The sequence below is a fragment of the Malaclemys terrapin genome, chromosome 4 (assembly GCF_027887155.1).
Source record: "Malaclemys terrapin pileata isolate rMalTer1 chromosome 4, rMalTer1.hap1, whole genome shotgun sequence".
In the NCBI taxonomy this organism is placed as follows: Eukaryota; Metazoa; Chordata; order Testudines; family Emydidae; genus Malaclemys; species Malaclemys terrapin.
In genome coordinates this window covers 139,677,687-139,695,273 of record NC_071508.1, presented here as the reverse complement: position 1 = coordinate 139,695,273, position 17,587 = coordinate 139,677,687, and the positions used below count along the sequence as shown (strand labels likewise).

General features: G+C 44.7%; 1 protein-coding gene across 1 annotated transcript in view; it reads left to right on the top strand.

Moving 5' to 3' along the window:
• Positions 1-17,587, top strand: part of PRKCH (protein kinase C eta) — a 172,263-nt gene that overhangs the window by 99,958 nt on the left and 54,718 nt on the right. The window contains exon 10 of the mRNA XM_054028325.1: positions 9,626-9,780. Within this exon, the coding sequence (XP_053884300.1) occupies positions 9,626-9,780 (155 nt within the window). The remainder of the gene's footprint in view (positions 1-9,625; positions 9,781-17,587) is intronic.

Genomic DNA, 17,587 nt, shown 5'->3' with positions numbered 1-17,587 from the left:
GCGTCATCTGTTTCCTGGGCTGTAAACTGGCAAACGTTTAATTCTCTGGAATAAAAGGGCTTAAGAGAATTAACATGGTATACTTTAGGCTTTATGTTGGAGACGGGGGAGGCTATGAGATAGTTAACAGCTCCTAGGCGCTCCTGGACCGTGAATGGTCCTTCCCACGACGCTTCCATTTTATGGGCCTGGATTGCCTTTAAGACCATGACTTGGTCTCCTACTTTGAAGGACCGTTCTCTGGAATGTTTATCATACCAGGCCTTTTGCTCTTCCTGAGCATCCTTTAGGTTTTCTTTAGCAAGGGCCAAAGAATGTCGGAGGGTGTTTTGTAGGTTGCTTACAAAGTCTAGAATGTTTGTTCCTGGAGAAGGCGTAAACCCCTCCCATTGTTGCTTCACCAACTGTAATGGCCCCTTAACCTCACGGCCATACACAAGTTCAAATGGTGAAAACCCTAAACTGGGATGTGGTACAGCCCTGTAGGCAAAAAGCAACTGCTGCAACACTAGGTCCCAATCATTGGAGTGTTCATTTACAAATTTACGTATCATGGCCCCCAAAGTTCCATTAAACCTCTCCACCAGGCCATTGGTTTCATGGTGGTAAGGGGTGGCAACCAAGTGATTCACCCCATGAGCTTCCCACAGGTTTTCCATGGTTCCTGCCAGGAAGTTAGTTCCCGAATCTGTAAGGATGTCGGAGGGCCAACCTACCCTGGCAAAAATGTCTGTTAATGCCTGGCACACACCTTTAGCCCTGGTGTTGCTTAAGGGTACTGCTTCCGGCCATCGGGTAGCAAAATCCATGAAAGTCAGTACGTACTGCTTTCCTCTGGGTGTCTTCTTTGGGAAAGGACCCAGAATATCCACAGCTACGCGCTGAAATGGGACCTCAATTATGGGTAGTGGCTGGAGAGGGGCTTTAACCTGGTCTTGGGGTTTTCCCACTCGTTGGCACACCTCACAAGACCGGACATAATTAGCAACGTCCTTGCCCATTCCCTCCCAGTGGAAGGACTTCCCCAACCGGTCTTTGGTTCTGTTCACCCCAGAATGGCCACTGGGATGATCATGGGCTAAGCTCAAGAGCTTTACCCGATACTTAGTGGGAACTACCAACTGCCTTTGAGGATGCCAGTCTTCCTGGTGCCCACCAGAAAGAGTCTCCTTGTATAAAAGTCCTTGTTCTACAACAAACCGGGATCGGTTAGAAGAGCTGAGAGGCGGTGGGGTGCTCCGCGCCGCCGCCCAAGCTTTCTGAAGGCTGTCATCTGCTTCCTGCTCGGCCTGGAACTGTTCCCTTGATGCTGGAGACATCAGTTCCTCCTTGGACTGTGGACTGGGGCTTGGTCCCTCTGGAAGCGATGCAGGTGCTGGGGCTGTTTCCATTGACTGTGAACCGCTGTCCGCTGGTGCACTATGTGGTATCTCAGGCTCTGGCTGAGCCTCTTGGGTAGGGTTATCTGCTGCTTCTGCCAGTTCAGGCTCGCTGGTGCCCTCTGGCGTTGGAGTTGTAGACGGGTTTGCAAGGGCTGGACTCAGGGCTGGCAATGGTTCTGGTGCTGGTTGCGTTGCCAGTTCCGGTTCTGGGACTGGCTTTGGCTGGGTCTCTGGGATTGGATCCACTACGGCTGTTGCAGTCGTTGGCAGAGGATCCAGTTCCACCACCTTTGTCTGGGTCTCCGGTAACACAGACGGGGCCCTGGTGGACGGCTCAGGAACAGGGATGGGGGTGAAAGCTTGCTTAGCCTGGCTGCGGGTGACTATTCCCACCCTCTTGGCTACCTTCACATGGTTGGCCAAATCTTCCCCCAGCAGCATGGGAATGGGATAATTGTCATAGACTGCAAAAGTCCACATTCCTGACCAGCCCTTGTACTGGACATGCAACGTGGCTGTAGGCAAGGTTACAGATTGTGACACGAAGGGTTGAATTGTCACTGTAGCCTCTGGGTTGATGAGTTTGGGGTCCACTAGGGATTGGTGGATAGTTGACACTTGAGCCCCAGTGTCCCTCCAAGCGGTAACCTTCCTTCCGCCCACTCTCAAGGTTTCCCTTCGTTCCGAGGGTATGAGAGAGGCATCTGGGTTTGGGGATCTTTGGTGTGATTGGGGTGTAATGAACTGTAATCGGTTGGGGTTCTTGGGGCAGTGAGCCTTTATATGTCCCAGTCCATTACATTTAAAACATCGCCCTGCTAAGGTATCACCGGGACGAGGTTGGTTGGTGGAGACTGGTGTGGTGGGGTGAGAAGGCGTCTGGGGTTTCCCTTGGGATGTGGGTGGGGCCTTGGGTTGTCCCCGGTGGTAAGGTTTTGTTTCGGCTTGCCCCTTCTGATATTCGCTCCAACTGCTACTAGTTTTTTTCTTTTCTGCCACCTCCACCCATTGGGCTCCAATCTCCCCCGCCTCAGTTACAGTTTTGGGCTTCCTATCTAGGATGTACCTTTCTATTTCCTCAGGAACACCCTCTAAAAACTGCTCCATTTTTACTAGGGAAAGCAGATCTTCCAGAGATTTAACATTTGCTCCTGATACCCAGGCATCACAATTTTTGTCAATGTGGTAGGCATGACGGGTAAATGACACATCCGGTTTCCACTTTAGGGCTCTGAACCGCCGACGGGCATGCTCGGGTGTTAGCCCCATTCTGAGTCTGGCCTTGTTTTTAAAAAGTTCATAACTGTTCATGTGTTCCTTAGGCATTTCAGCCGCCACCTCTGCTAAGGGTCCACTGAGCTGCGGCCTCAGCTCTACCATGTACTGGTCTGCAGTGATGCTGTATCCAAGGCAGGCCCTTTCAAAATTTTCTAAGAAGGCCTCAGTATCATCGCCTGCCTTGTAGATGGGGAATTTTCTGGGATGGGAAGTGGTACCTGGAGGGGGGTTGTTAGCATTGGCTGGTGCATCCTGCTTAGCCTTTGCTACTTCCAGTTCATGCTTCCTTTCTTTTTCTCTCTCCTCCATCTCTTTTTCTCTCAGCTCCATCTCTTTCTCTTTCAGCTCCATAGTTCTCTTGTGAGCCTCCTCTTTGGCTTTTTCCAGCTCCATCTCTTTCATGGGCCTCCTTTTTGGCTTTTTCTTCTCTTTCTCTCTGCTCTGTCTCGAGTTTTGTTAATTGAAGCAGTCTCTGATGTTTTCTTTCATTTTCTTCTGCTTCTAGTTTGGCCAGTTCTATTTTGTTAGCTACTTCTTTGGTAGTCATTTTCCTGTTTTCTTGTGCTGGGTAACCCCCTTTGCAGTTGACAAACTGGGAAGCTCTCAGCTCTGGCTGCTGCAGAGTTAACAGTAACTTTCTAACTAGCTACTCCAGAGGATGTAAAAAGAAAAAAAAAAACAATTCAGCTTGTAAATACCTTTTACCAGTCATTTGCTAATTGAACCCTTCTCTTAACAAAGGACCTGTAAAAAAAACTTAACACCTCTGCCTTCAGGCAAGGAGAGATAAGATATGCATCTATCTACTTCCAGCTCGGCTTTCCAAGCAGCTAGAAGGAAAAAAAAAAAATCACTGGCTTTTGGGTTTAAAATGATCCCACCGCTGCCACCATGTCAGGACTGAGATCCCCACTTTGAACTTTAGGGTACAAATGTAGGGGCCTGCATAAAAACTTCTAAGCTTAATTACCAGCTTAGCTCTGGTTCGGCTGCCACCATTTTCAATGGATTCCCTCCCTGGGAAACCTTGAAAAACCTTCACCAAATCCCTGGTGAAAACAAATCCAACCCCTTGGATTTAAAACAAGGGGAAATTAACCATTCCCCTCCTTCCTCCCACCAACTCCTGGTGAATCAAGATCCAAAACCCCTTTGGATCTAAAACAAGGAAAAAATCAATCAGGTTCTTAAAAAGAAGGTTTTTAATTAAAGAAAAAGGTAAAAATCATCTCTGTAAAATCAGTATGGAAATCAACCTTACAGGGTAATCAAACTTAAAGAGCTCAGAGGACTCCCCTCTAGTCTCAGGTTCAAAGTACAGCAAACAAAGAGAAACACTCTAGTAAAAGGTACATTTACAAGTTGAGAAAAACAAAGGAAAACTAACACGCCTTGCCTGGCTATTTACTTACAAGTTTGAAATAGGAGAGGCTTGTTTAGAAAGATGTGGAGAACCTGGATTGATGTCTGGTCCCTCTCAGTCCCCGAGAACGAACACACTCCCAAACAAAGAACACAAACAAAAGCCTTCCCCCCCCAAGATTTGAAAGTATCTTGTCCCCTTATTGGTCCTTTAGGTCAGATGCCAGCCAGGTTACCTGAGCTTCTTAACCCTTTACAGGGAAAAGGATTTTGGAGTCTCTGGCCAGGAGGGATTTATAGTACTGTACACAGGACAGCTATTACCCTTCCCTTTATAGTTATGACACCCCCTCATTCTTCTCTTCTGAAGACTAAACAATCCCAGTTCCCTCAGCCTCTCCTCATAAGACATGCATCCGATGAAGTGGGCATTCACCCACGAAAGCTTATGCTCCAATGCATCTGTTAGTCTTAAAGGTGCCACAGGACTCTCTGTTGCTCATAAGACATGCTCCAGCCCCCTAATCATTTTTGTTGCCCTCCACTGGACTTTTTCCAATTTTTCCACATACCCTTAACCCTAATCGTAATCCTGCAAGCTGCTCAGTACCCACACAGAGCCCCCATGGAAATCTACCCAGAGCAGCTTGCAGAATCAAGGCCTAACTGAAAGGAATTACCTTCAAAGCCCCGCGGTGCCTTTCCAAGCAAAAATGAGGCAGTGCGTTTGAGTTACATGAGGCCCCCTCATTAGGGACAGAGCATGTAGCTCCCACAGTACTCTTGACTAGAGCTGGGGAATTTTGTGTGTGCGCAAGAATATTTTTTTCACCAAAAAATGCAGATTCAAGTCGACCAAAACAATTCACAAACTTGGGTTGAATTCAGCTAATCGTTTTGGCTGGAAAACAAATTGGGGGAGGGAAAAATCCAGAAAAATTTCATTTGTGGTGCTATCCAAAACATTTGGTTTGATCTGAAACTATTTTTTTTTTGCAGTTTTTTTGGTTTTGTCAAGAAAAACTTTTTAAACAATTGTTTGTCTGATTCCAAATTATTTTTGTTTTTTTGCTTCGACCACCACCGTTATTTTCCCAGCCCAGTTCCTAACTCCTGCCAGCTTAGTAAGCAAGATGAGAAATAAACCGAATTATCCTACAGAGGAATCTACAGCACTCATGTCTGGACACCGGCCACCCGCAAAACAAACCCTTCTGACCCGGATCACTTTATTTCACTGAATTGTTTCTTTAATTTACAGTAACAGTTGGCACTTTGGCTTTGTTGATTGTTGATTCCAATCCAAAATGGTGCAACAGGATTTCCTGTTGTGGCTGCCGTTGCTGTGAAGCCTCTAACGTCACTGTTTCCTGTTGACACAAATTCTTAATTTCTTCTTATTGCCAGTGTTAGACAAAGATAACAGATCAGGGAAAGCTGCTTCTGAGACACAGCATGTAAAACACTGAGGAGGATTTCAGCAATGCCTCTCTGTCAAAAGCACAGTCCAATCCTCAACCCGTCCTAACTCCCATTTGTACCTATCCAGCAACTCAAAGTGGACTGAAAGCTGTCTTAAACTAGCAGATGAAGACTTTTCCCTCCCCCTCTGCCCCACCTCAGTACAGGGGACGTTCCCAAGTGAAGAGTGGGCATTTGTGGCCTGCAGAGTAGCTCCTTGGGAGCCTTTATTCACCAGTACGAGTTAGAGCTGCACTGAGACTGCTCTAACTTGTGCTGAGAGCCCATGGTCAGGAGAGGCAGAACAGTGATATAAGGCTCTCTATCCCTGCCCATCCTCTAGGCGTGCCAAGCATTGCTGTGGAGTGCCAGATAATCTACCCCTAACTTTATTATTAAAGCCATTTTCTATGTAGCCCCCCCCCTTCCTGGTTCATAGACGTTTCATAATATGCTGGTCCCTAATTTTAAATGCTGTGAATCCCCGTTCTTAATAAAATGTCATTGTTTCAGAATGTTTATTTTTCTCAGGATACTTTTGGAGAGATTATTTAGTTGGTCTTTAGCAGTTTAGCAGGTTGATGATATTCACAAGTGGGGCCAATAGAAAATCTTATTTAATTCCTCATCCCCCAAGCATACTAATTAGTGCTGATCTTTATAATATATGCTACCATGCATGTAAGAAGTCAATGCACAAATGCTGGATAGTGAACAAATTACAATACCCACCCCATCTCTTCTACTTAGCCAGACCCACAGGACTGAAAAGTGTTAGTAAACTGGGCAATTAGCAACCCTGAGGGAAAGAATTAATTTGGGTAGGTAGAAGTTATGCTGAAGGCTAAATGGGAGAGTCTTAATAGCAAAACAATCCTGATTTATAGTCTTTTCATGTGAGCATATGCAGAGGTAAGTCTCTAGCTGCTATGGTTGCGAAGAAAACCTTCAGTCTATGACCCGAGTGTAACCGATGTAGTGATGTTTGCCTGAGTTTGCGGAGAGCCTGAAACAATAGCTGCGGACTGCCCCATTCATTTCAATATCTGTTAATTCAGATGCCAATGATGATATTTTAAACATTGCTGTTTCAGTGCACCTGTAAGCATGTGAGAAAGGAGGGAAGTATTATACTATGAAAATCTACAGCAACTTATCCCAGAGTGTAAGGTATGCCCCACAAGGAGAACACGAAGCACTAGCTGGGGTGGAGAAGCAGAGCATGTATGAATTAAGATGGGAGGGGATTGCGGTGGTTTCAATTTCCTGAAGTTCAGCTTTTTAAAAAAAAAACACTGTGGCAAACACTGCACTATTGCAATCGCTATGTTCCTAAATACACATACGCAAAAAATAAGGTGCTGGTGAATTAAATAACTTCATGTAGGCAATGTGGCAGGAAGGAGTTTTAAGGAGGAATTTGAATGAAGAGGTGGGTGATGGCCTAGTGAACTGACCTAAATTCTATGAGATTTCACCACAGTATATGTTCCTTATTCTTGCTCAATGTCCTTTTAAGGACTTGTCTACACTGAAATGCTAGTACAGAATAAATTAGGATGTGATTTTTTTGAAGCGCAATAGCTATTCCTCACTAACTTCTTGTGTGTGAACGCTTATTCCATATTAAGAGTACCTTTTATGCAGTGTAGCTTAATCCAGTGAGTCAAGGAAGCATTAGCTTACTAATGTTAAGGCTAGGTTCTTTTCAGGTCAGTATTTCTCAAATTGGGAGAGTTGGTTATTCTTATTTGATCGGTAGTTTATTACTTCACTCAGAACTATGTACATATGGATTAAGGTAAACCACACAAAGGCATTCGTAGTAAGGAATAAGATTGTCCTCATGGGGAGCTAGAGTGCAGTAGTTATTCCAGGCTATTTCCCCATATAGACAAGTCCTAATATCAGACCAGAGGGAAACAGTAAAGGATCATTGTCGTTTGTATGGATTTCAAACAGCATTTAAGGCTCTTGTGGTGTGATTGTTTTCCCCACAGTAGTTTCAAATGGTGGCTGAGTATTTTTAGACTCCCGGGTCTGGGAGCACATCTATCTTAACTTTGCTGCTTCTGGAGAGAGCTGAAAGATTCCATCAACTCTAGCAGCAGATTAACAAAGGCCCATGATGGTGATGAGAGGAATGCTGTTATCGTCAGTCACAAGCCATTTGGTTTCCCTCTTATGTCTTCAGCACCAGCTGTAAAATGAAAGGATTCCTGGTTTACTTTTCTTCTACTGCATGCATCTCAAGATGTTAATGCCAGTAGTCATTTCAAGCTGACCAGATGCAAGAGACTGGAGAAAACCAAACACCCAGAATTTAGAGATGAGATTAAAATCTCCGGTCATAGATTAGTAATGCTCAATCATGGGAGGGAGATTTGGAGAAGGGCGGGTCAAAAAGCATCATAAAGAAATCAAACTTTCTCAAGTTAATCCTCTATTTACCTTCCAGACAGGACTTTTCTGTGGTTCAGAATGAAAACTTTAGTGATGAAACAATTAGAAGAACAGAACATAATGATGTTTAAACATGGAGGCAAATTTTGAGCCAGGCTCAAACAAGCCTTTGATTTATTTTCAGATGCAATTTTTCTGCAGACACTGGTCTGCATTTTCTCCTCCCTATGCCCCCCAAAACAGAGCATGCACCAATTTTGCACATGCAAAATCTTCATTTTTGTGTCCAGGTTGCTTAATTGGAGGCACAGCTGCATGAACTGCATCTTCAACAGCTTTCTCCACATTTATGGATCTCTCCAAAAATATAGGAGGTTAAAGAACAGCATCAGTTCAGTGAATCTCTGCCCATTTACTGCAAGGAACTATGTATTGCACTTTCACACAGCAGAATCTTTACTGTATACTCAGTCTTCATCAGCTCCTACAACCAACAAAGGTCTGTAGATTAATCAACAATATTATGAAAGGCTGACATTTCAAGAGCATTTCCATGATCCTAGCTTGTAAAGCAATAAAAATTCTCTGAAGCAGATTCTAGGGATACTCCAGATGTGACATCATTGTTGTTATAACCTTTACTTTAAAATGGTAGCGCTATGCGCTCTAAGCAAGCTGAGCAAACATGGCATAGTTATGCCCACAAATCTAGTGTATTTATGTCTTGAGTTTGACAGTCAACACCTATTCCCTAAATAAAGGGGAAATTGAAGTCCTAGAATTGAAAGTATTACAATATGTACTTCTGCATTACTTTCACTGCATCATGTGTACACGTAACTGTGTGTCAAATCCCTATAGAATAGTAGGGGGTAAAATTAGTAGGTGATGTATAGAAATTTGAATACGATTCTACTTTAAGAAGCCACTCTTATAAATAAGCATCTGTCAAAGTTAGACTCAGGACTCATAGTTTGTCAGACCACTCTGTTTTATTAGCACAGCGCTCTGCTAATACATTCAGATAATGTGATCCCCCATGCAAGATTCAAACAGTCTTATTTATACAGATAAAAGGGTGCGAACTAAACAAAGGGACAGAGAGCAAAATTGTAAAATTTGCATAGGGCACAATATGCATATCCTGCTTTCTAATTAACTCTTATCGATCTAAGGCTAATGCTTCACCAATTGCCCTTAAGTGGGGCAATTCATAAAGCAGTTAATGTCTGCTTTCCTGCCCACTGGCTTGCAGCATTTCTCATTTCTACTTAAAGGTACATACAGCATTCTTTAATTCATTCTATTTCTTTAATATAATTCATTTCACTTTCACACATCTAATAAAGACTTTTTATAGATTTTTTTGAGCCATCCAGATATAGCCACAGGAGGGATATAATTCTCTATTAAATCAGATTGGGGTGGTTAATAAAAACCTATGGAAAGGTTATAATTATCTATTAAATTATCTAGGAGTCTTTTCGTTAGCTTGCATCTGCTCATATGTACAGACCAAATGGACATACTTTATTATTGAGATGGTTGGGAGGGTTTTTTTGACAGATCTTCTAGTTTTTGACTTAACCTCCCTGGAAAGATCACATTTTTCAGCATCTCTTGGTGTTTTTTCTGTGTTTGTTTTGGGGAGAATAGTTTTGATTTGAATTCATATCTACATGGGACAGGATATGCTGATTAATGCTCTTTGTCCATGTTATGTTTGTGTGTCTGTGAAGGATCGCCTGTTCTTCGTCATGGAGTTCGTGAATGGTGGGGACTTGATGTTCCATATTCAGAAGTCCCGTCGGTTTGACGAAGCTCGAGCCCGCTTCTATGCTGCGGAAATTATTTCGGCCCTCATGTTTCTCCATGAGAAAGGCATCATTTATCGGTGAGCTCTGGATTTCATTTACTCTCCTGGTCTAAACTGCCCTTTTTGCACTTCGGCGAATAATCCCTCGCTAGCCACTGGGAACCAGTTAACAAATGTAATGACAATCGCTCTGGTTCCTTGTTGCTTATTGTCAAAGGTGCTCACAGCCTGCAGGAGGCAGGGAAACTACCTGATACAATATTTACTATGGCGGGGGCGGGGGAGGGGAACCATCATTGCAAGACCAGTTCTATGTCTAGGAACAGATATAAAAATATCACCCTTACATGTCCAAGATATGGGGCCAAATGCTGAATTGGTGTAAACTAGTATTGCTCCACTGACTTCAGTGAAGCAATGCTGATTTACACCAGCTCAGCATCTGGCCCACAGACATTTGCACTTATCAAGGCGCCTGTATTAATGGGGAATTGGATAGCTGCTGAGTGTTAGCTGCTGAAAAACAGAAGCCTCCTCTCAATAGGAATCAGCCTAACCTGCCGCTGCTGAGTACAAATCAAGGTCACAACAAAGAGGGAGTAGATTAGGTGAAAGCATTCGGTGTTATCTGGGGCATAAATACAATGGGCTGTATCCCCTGCCAGTGAGTGATTTGTCATTTATAGCCCTGTCCACATGGCCTGAATCCACCCTGGGCTGTTCCTCCGCATTCCCCCTCAATGTCCATTTATGCTACAGACAGAAAAATTAGTCTGACACACGTCTAACATGATTCAGCACATCCACACAAGGGTTTTTTTCCGAGCACAAGTATCAGACATCATCTTTGTTTACCTGTCCACAGCCGCCACTTTGCATGATTGTGTTGTATCAGTGCAGTCTAGGAAAATCTGAGCTTTGTCCCCACACTGCTTCTGATGCTCCTGTCAGGCTAGAGGATTATGGGTGTTTTTCAAGATACCATTTCCCCCTCCATGGCTACATAGCATTCCAATCCCAGAATCCATCAGGGTCCGCAGGGCCAGTTTGGTTATTGACTGTCCCTTGTGTAATGCCCCAACGCTTCCCAATTGCCAATCTGATTACTCTGTGATTATCAGGCCAGAGTGGATCACTGGTTCTGGATCATGGAGGTTGGTCTGGCAAAGATCACGATGCCAGAAATTTTTAAGAATTCCATCATGTATGCAAGGGAGCAGGATATATGAGACACTTCATAGAACTGGATGGAATGACTAGTGCAGTGAGCATACAAGATACTAGGAGGACATGATTAAAGAGTACTGTCTATAAAACTTGGGGCAATGCACTTCAGGATGTCCTCCCATTCAGAGGGTAGGAAGACTGGCTAATTAGATTACACAGATTCTTTCAGGGGTTCCCAACAGTAAATCTGTCATGTTTCATATCCAAGTATGGCCTGACAATCCTGCCACAGCCCCACTCTTCACCCAGGCCTTTACATGGTATGCCAGTACTGTTAGAAACTATGTGGAGGTGTGGACATGCTCTGTGCCGATTCAACTACATTACTTTACAGTCTGGTTACAAACTTGTGGCTAGATCTTGCAACAGGATCCACACGGGTAGAGACTCCTGTGCCCACGCAGAACAGCCCTATTGAAGACAGTGGCCATCGGTATCATTTTGTACTGTAGGTCGGGCCAAACACCATTTGATCATTGGCTCCTAAGGTTTAGCACATCTGAGCCTGTTCCCCAATTGTTTCTCACACTACCTATGTTGAAAAATTGTTTTCAAAACCAGTTTAACGTGGTGCTCAGCAATCATCTGTTCTTCTTCGAGTGCTCATTCATGTCAATTCCAATCAGGTGTGTGCGCAACAGCTGGAAGATTTTTTTCCCCTAGCAGCATCCATATGGTCGGCCTGGGTGCCCCCCTGGATTTTTTCCCTTAGCAGCATCCATATGGTCGGCCTGGGTGCCCCCCTGGAGTCCTGCCTTCATGGCACCCAATTTTAATGTGGCTGTGTAGTCATGGCAGAGCGCTGGGAGACAGATCTCCCAGTGCTCTAAAAAAACCATCTCCCAGCACTGGTGCACCGTCTACACTGGCACTTTCCAGCGCTGAAACTTGCTGCGCTCAGGGTGGGGTTTTTTCACACCCCTGAACAAGAGAGTTGCAGCGCTGTAAATTGCCAGTGTAGACAAGCCCTAAGAATAAGCTGCCTCGAGAAGAATATTACATACACGCTTTACACAGCGTTGTGAGCAAACTCAAATATCCTTGTCCAAGCTGATCATCGTGTTTTCCTTTGGATGTAGATTTTTTTTAAAAAAGAGCGCACAACTGTTGCTCTGTGAAAGAGAATTCTACATGCAACAACCTTAACTGTGATGATGCTTTTGCCTAGTAACATATAGCACAAACTGAGACAAAATCTGCTCAAGATCTGCTTCACTTGTATAGTCCGGGGAGCAAAGAACTATGATTTGGCATCTGAAAAAGCATGTCCTTAATTCTGTGGCTGAATTTCATTCTAATTTTCCCCCCTTGTATGATGTGACATGGAACTGCAATATACTTATCAACATTCTTCAGAAAGCAGCTATAAATAGCAGATGCTGACTTGAGAACTAAACCTCAGCTGATATTTCTTTGATAATGATAGTAAAATGTCTCACTTCTGCAGCAACATATAAACACAAAGATTGCACGCTGCCCAAATGTGCTTGCAAAGCAAGAGCAATAGTTTGTTCCAGCTAGCCGTCACCGGCAGCAAGAAGGAACTGAGGGGTGGCGGGTGAGGCCCCAGAAAAAGAAAAGGCCAGAGAGGGGTCGCTGTCCCTCATCCAAACCCAAGGAGTCTGCAGCAGGGAGAGCCGATTTGGGCCATGTCACCTTGGCCCCTCTGCCTCCCAGGCTCTGGTCGACTCCTGCCCCCTCCAGGATCCAGTTGAGTCCGAACCCTGACTGCTTTCTGGACCAACATGGTGGGCAGCTCCAGCGCCCCTCAAGGCCTTATGCGCCTCACAGCGCCGTCCTCCCCGCAGAGGAGAGACAAGGGGCATCCCATCAAGGGGCAAGCCGGCGAAGATGGTGCACCGATTCTCATCTCCAATGCGTCTCTCCCGGATGTAGTGAACTCAATCTTCCATCAGTAGGGTTTTCCCCAACTAGACCTGTTAGCCACGCGACGCAACAGAAAGTGTCAGCAGTTTTGCTCCTTCCTGAATCACAGTCCAGGCTCCATCACGGGCGCATTCCTCCTCCCATGGGGAGGCCGTCTCCTATACGTGTTCCAGCCCGTCCCTCTCGTTTACAAGGTGCTCCTCAACATTCAGAGGGAACGAGCTTTGGTGATATTGATAGCTCCAGCCTAGCCCCGCCAGCACTGGTACACGTCCCTCCTGGAAATGTCCGTGGAAGCCCCAGTCACCTTGCCGCTCTTACCAAACTTAATAACTCAGGATCACATCTGTCTCCAACATCCGAACCTCAAGTCGCTCCACCTCATGGCGTGGAAGCTTCATGGCTGAACCCATTGGAGCTTTCTTGCTCTGATCAAGTCAAACAAGTTCTCCTGGGCAGCAGGAAACCCTCCACAAGAGCTGGTACAAGGTAGGTACCTTGCCAAGTGGAAGAGATTTTCAATCTGGTCGGCGCAGCACCATTCATCTCTGACGCTCCCCTCAGTGCCACTAATACTGGACTGTCTTCTCCACCTCAAGCAGCAGGGACTGTTGATGTCATCAATAAGGGTTCACTTGGCTGACATCTCTGACTTCCATTCAGGCGCAGAGGGACGCTCTGTCTTTGCCAACCTGTTGGTCAGCCATTTCCTTAAAGGTCTCGAGAGGCTATATCCGCAGGTCCGACAGCCTGTTCCGGCTTGGGACCTCAATTTGGTCCTATCCAGACTTATGGGGCCGCCATTTGAGCCTTTGGCAACATGCTCCCTGCTCTCTCTCTCATACAAGGTGGTATATACAAGGTGGCGTTCCTGGTGGCGATAACCTCAGCTAGGAGAGTGTCTGAGCTCAGAGCCCTAATATCAGAGCCCCCTTACGCTGTATTCCATAAGGACAAGGTTCAGCTCAGGCCTCACCGGCTTTTCTCCCGAAGGTTGTGTCACAGTTTCACATCAACCAGGACATCATCTTCCCTGTATTCTACCCAAGCCACACTCCAGCAGCAGGGAGCAAAGGCTTCACTCATTGGATGTCCGCAGAGCACTAGCCTTCTATATTGAGAGAACGAAACCGTTCCGAAAGTCCGTCCAGTTGTTCGTGGCAGTGGTGGAGAGAATGAAAGGTCTTCTTGTCTCCTCTGAATGTATCTCGTCATGGATCATGTCCTGCCTTCTTGAGTGCTACAACTTGGCAAGGGTGCCTGCTCCTTTGATCACTGTGCACTCCACCAGGGCTCAGGCCTCTTCAATAGCATTCCTGGCGCAGGTTCCCATCCAGGAAATCTGCAGAGGGGCAACGTACACACTTTCACTACGCAATCACCCAGCAGGCCAGAGATGATGCGGCCTTCAGATGAGCAGTGCTCCAATCAGTGGATGACTTCGACCCCACATCCTGAACTTGGGCTTGTGAGTCACTGGATTGGAATTGACATAAGCACTCGAAGAAAAAAAAAATGGTTACTCGCCTCATAACTGTTGTTCTTCGAGATGTGTTGTTCATGTCCATTCCAATACCCACCCTCCTACTCCTCTATTGGAGTAGCCGGCAAGAAGGAACTGAAGGGGTGGAGGGTTGGCAGGGCCCTATATTGGGCGCCATGATGGCGCGACTCCAGGGGGTGCCCAGGCCGACCCTACAGGTGCTGCTAGGGGGGAAATCTTCCAGCTGTCGTGGACGCACCTGATTGGAATGGGCATGAAAAACATCTCTCTAAGAACAACAGTTGTGAGAATGTGAGTAACCGTTTTTGTTGGGCAAGACAAAAAAATAAGTTAGGAAAAGAGTGATAGAGCTCTTTCTCTTTGCAGATGGAGCTCCCAGAATATGTAGAGAGGCAGGTACAGAGCAGAGTTCGCTGTATTTTTTTTTTTTTAACTACAAAATGATCTGCTACATGAGCATGTAAAATGGAAAAGAAAAAGGATGTTGTTTTAATATTCCCCAACTCCAATATAGCAAAGGCTTTGCCTGTGATATTTACAGCTCATATTGCTCTTCTAAAGCCCTGTGACCTACATGTAAAAGCAAGTCCACTCCTCTCATGGCTAGATTTCATTCTAATTTTTCCCTTGTGTAAAATACCAGCCCCAAAGGGGAGGCCCTGCCAGATAATTACACAACCAACATTGTTTTAAAATAGTGACCTCCAACAGTCATTGTCAATCAGTCACTGATGGAACCTTGTCTGCACGGAATCTAATACCTCACCCTCTCTGTGGTTTTAATGTTTTCTCCTGCTGCCTGTCCCTTGGACGAGAGTAGTCAATCTGTTTATAACGAGGAGCTTCCCACGTGTCGCTATAGTTCGTGATAGAAAACTAAGCCTTGGTATTAGAGATGTCCAAAGGCTGATCCGGCAATTAAACTGATTTGCAGCTCATTATTAGAAAATGTAAGTGTGTATGTGGCACACAGATCCCAGCAGGATGGGTGCCTTATAAATGCATGGTAGATTATCTTAGTTTAGATAAGGATGGCAGCCAGAAAGAACAGTGTGCTTTCGTGTATGGTGTCAGATTTATTAAATATGATCCCTCCATCTGGTCAGAAAGTCTCAGCTTTCTCAATTGTTGAAGCCAGTGAGGAAATCAGTTAGTCTTTTAACTCATAAAATGCTCTTTGGATGGTTTTGTGACATAGTGACTCATAGGAAGTTTGCAGGACAGAGGAAAATATTCAGCAGGGAGCCATTTGAACTGATGTTAGAATGATTGGTGGTGTTTATTAACAGAAAGGACATTGAAACATCAAGGGGAAAACTTTATGAAATGAAAGCATTTTGCCAATGTCTTTCCAACAATCGTCTTTGGTCCTCACTAATATTAATTATCATTAGAATAAAGTAGTAACTTAGAGGATGACCCAGAATAGCCCCACATGATTAGCTCTTCTTCCAGGGTAGCTTTAAATGTAACAATACTGAAATTTTCCATCTTTCAAAATTAAGCATTTCAGGATAAAGAACTTTAATGGTAGCCCTTTAATTTTCAATGGCTGCTCAGATCACCTCATTTTGAAGCTGTCACTGGATAAAAATCTGTTTTTTGTTCTTAACCACAGACTCAAGAAAAATTCCCATAAACTTGTGGCTTTGTTGGTGGTGGTGGTGGTGGTGTTTTTTTTTGTTTTTTTTTAAGAGGGTTTTCAGTTTCATGCATGTTCTTGTGTTGCTGCAGAAGTAGGACATTTTACTAGATTATCAAAGAAATATCAGCTGAGGTTTAGTTCTCAAGTCAGCACCTGCTATTTATAGCTGCTTTCTGAAGAATGTTGATAAGTATATTGCAGTTACATATCACATCATACAAGGGGGGGAAATTAAAATGAAATTCAGCCACAGAATTAAGGACATGCTTTTTCAGACGCCAAATCATAGTTCTTTGCTCCCTGAACTACACTAGTGGAGTGCAGAGCGGGGCAAACCCTGACCCCGCTCGCAGTGGGAGCTCGAGGGCCGGATTGAAAGGTCCAACGGCCTAGATGCGGCCCGCAGGCCGTAGTTTGCCCACCCTGTTCTAGTACATAGCTTCCCTTCTTCCCAAGCCAAGAGATTCACCCTCCTCACACACGTTTTTTACTTTTTCAGTTTTTGCATATGGTGATTTTATTTCCCTTTTGTCTCTGTTGTTGGTTTCCGTGTCTATACATCTGGGTTCAGATCCTGATTCCCCTAAAGCGGTGGTTTTCAACCCATAGTCCAAAATCCCTGGGGGTTCACAGATTATGTCTAAGAGATCTGCAAAAGGTTGTTACCATAGAACAGTGATTTTCAACCTGTGATCTGCGGACTCTGGGGATCTGCAGGCTGTCTGAGATTTCCAAAGGGGTCTGCACCTCCATTCAAAATTTTGTAAGGGTCCACAAATGAAAAAAGTTTGAAAACCACTGTCCTAAAGTCAAGGGGACTTTTGCTAATATCTCAAACAAGGATGAGATTGGTGCTGCTGATGAAGTCAGCACTATTCTGCACATGAGGCTGTATTATTCACCCAGCAGAGGGAGCCTCAGAGCATAAGACATTCCTTTGCCTACGTCAGACACAATTACTATTGTTTTGCTTTGTCTGCATTCTTAACACGAAAAGATAGAACTTCTGCTTAATGAGATATTTAGAATCCTGAACGCATCCCAACTAATAAACCATCAAGGGACCAGGTTTTACTTTTTCATAGACAGCTTATCGGGGATGGCTGCCATCTTGGTTGATGCACTGGGGACCTCCAGAGCTAAGCACATGAGCTTTTGTAGCTTCAGCTAAAAGTCTCTAGCTAGGGTTTGCAAGAATTCATGTAATCTGTGGATTGGTACAAAGGGGGATCTGTAACACACACTTGCCAGTGGGTTACATGTCCACTCTATTGTATTCCCCTCTAATCCCATAAATACCTGTACACACATACATGTTGTCTGTATACCAATGGGGAAGCTATGGATGGGATGGGAGCAGAGCTAGGCCAATGTTGAAACACTTTTGAACACGCTCGTACGTTTGTGGTAACTCCAAGAATCCCCAGTGACTGAATAAGCCCAGTATTGCTGTAATCTTAGAGGCCCTGATTCAGGAAAGTATTTTAGCACAGGCTTAAGTGCTTTCCTGAATTGGGGGCCAGAAAGAGTATTTAGAGTCTGCTGAAATATGCATGATAGAACAGGCAGGGGCTATGCTCTTACTAAAGAATGGAAAATAAGCAGATTTTATTAGGAACAAA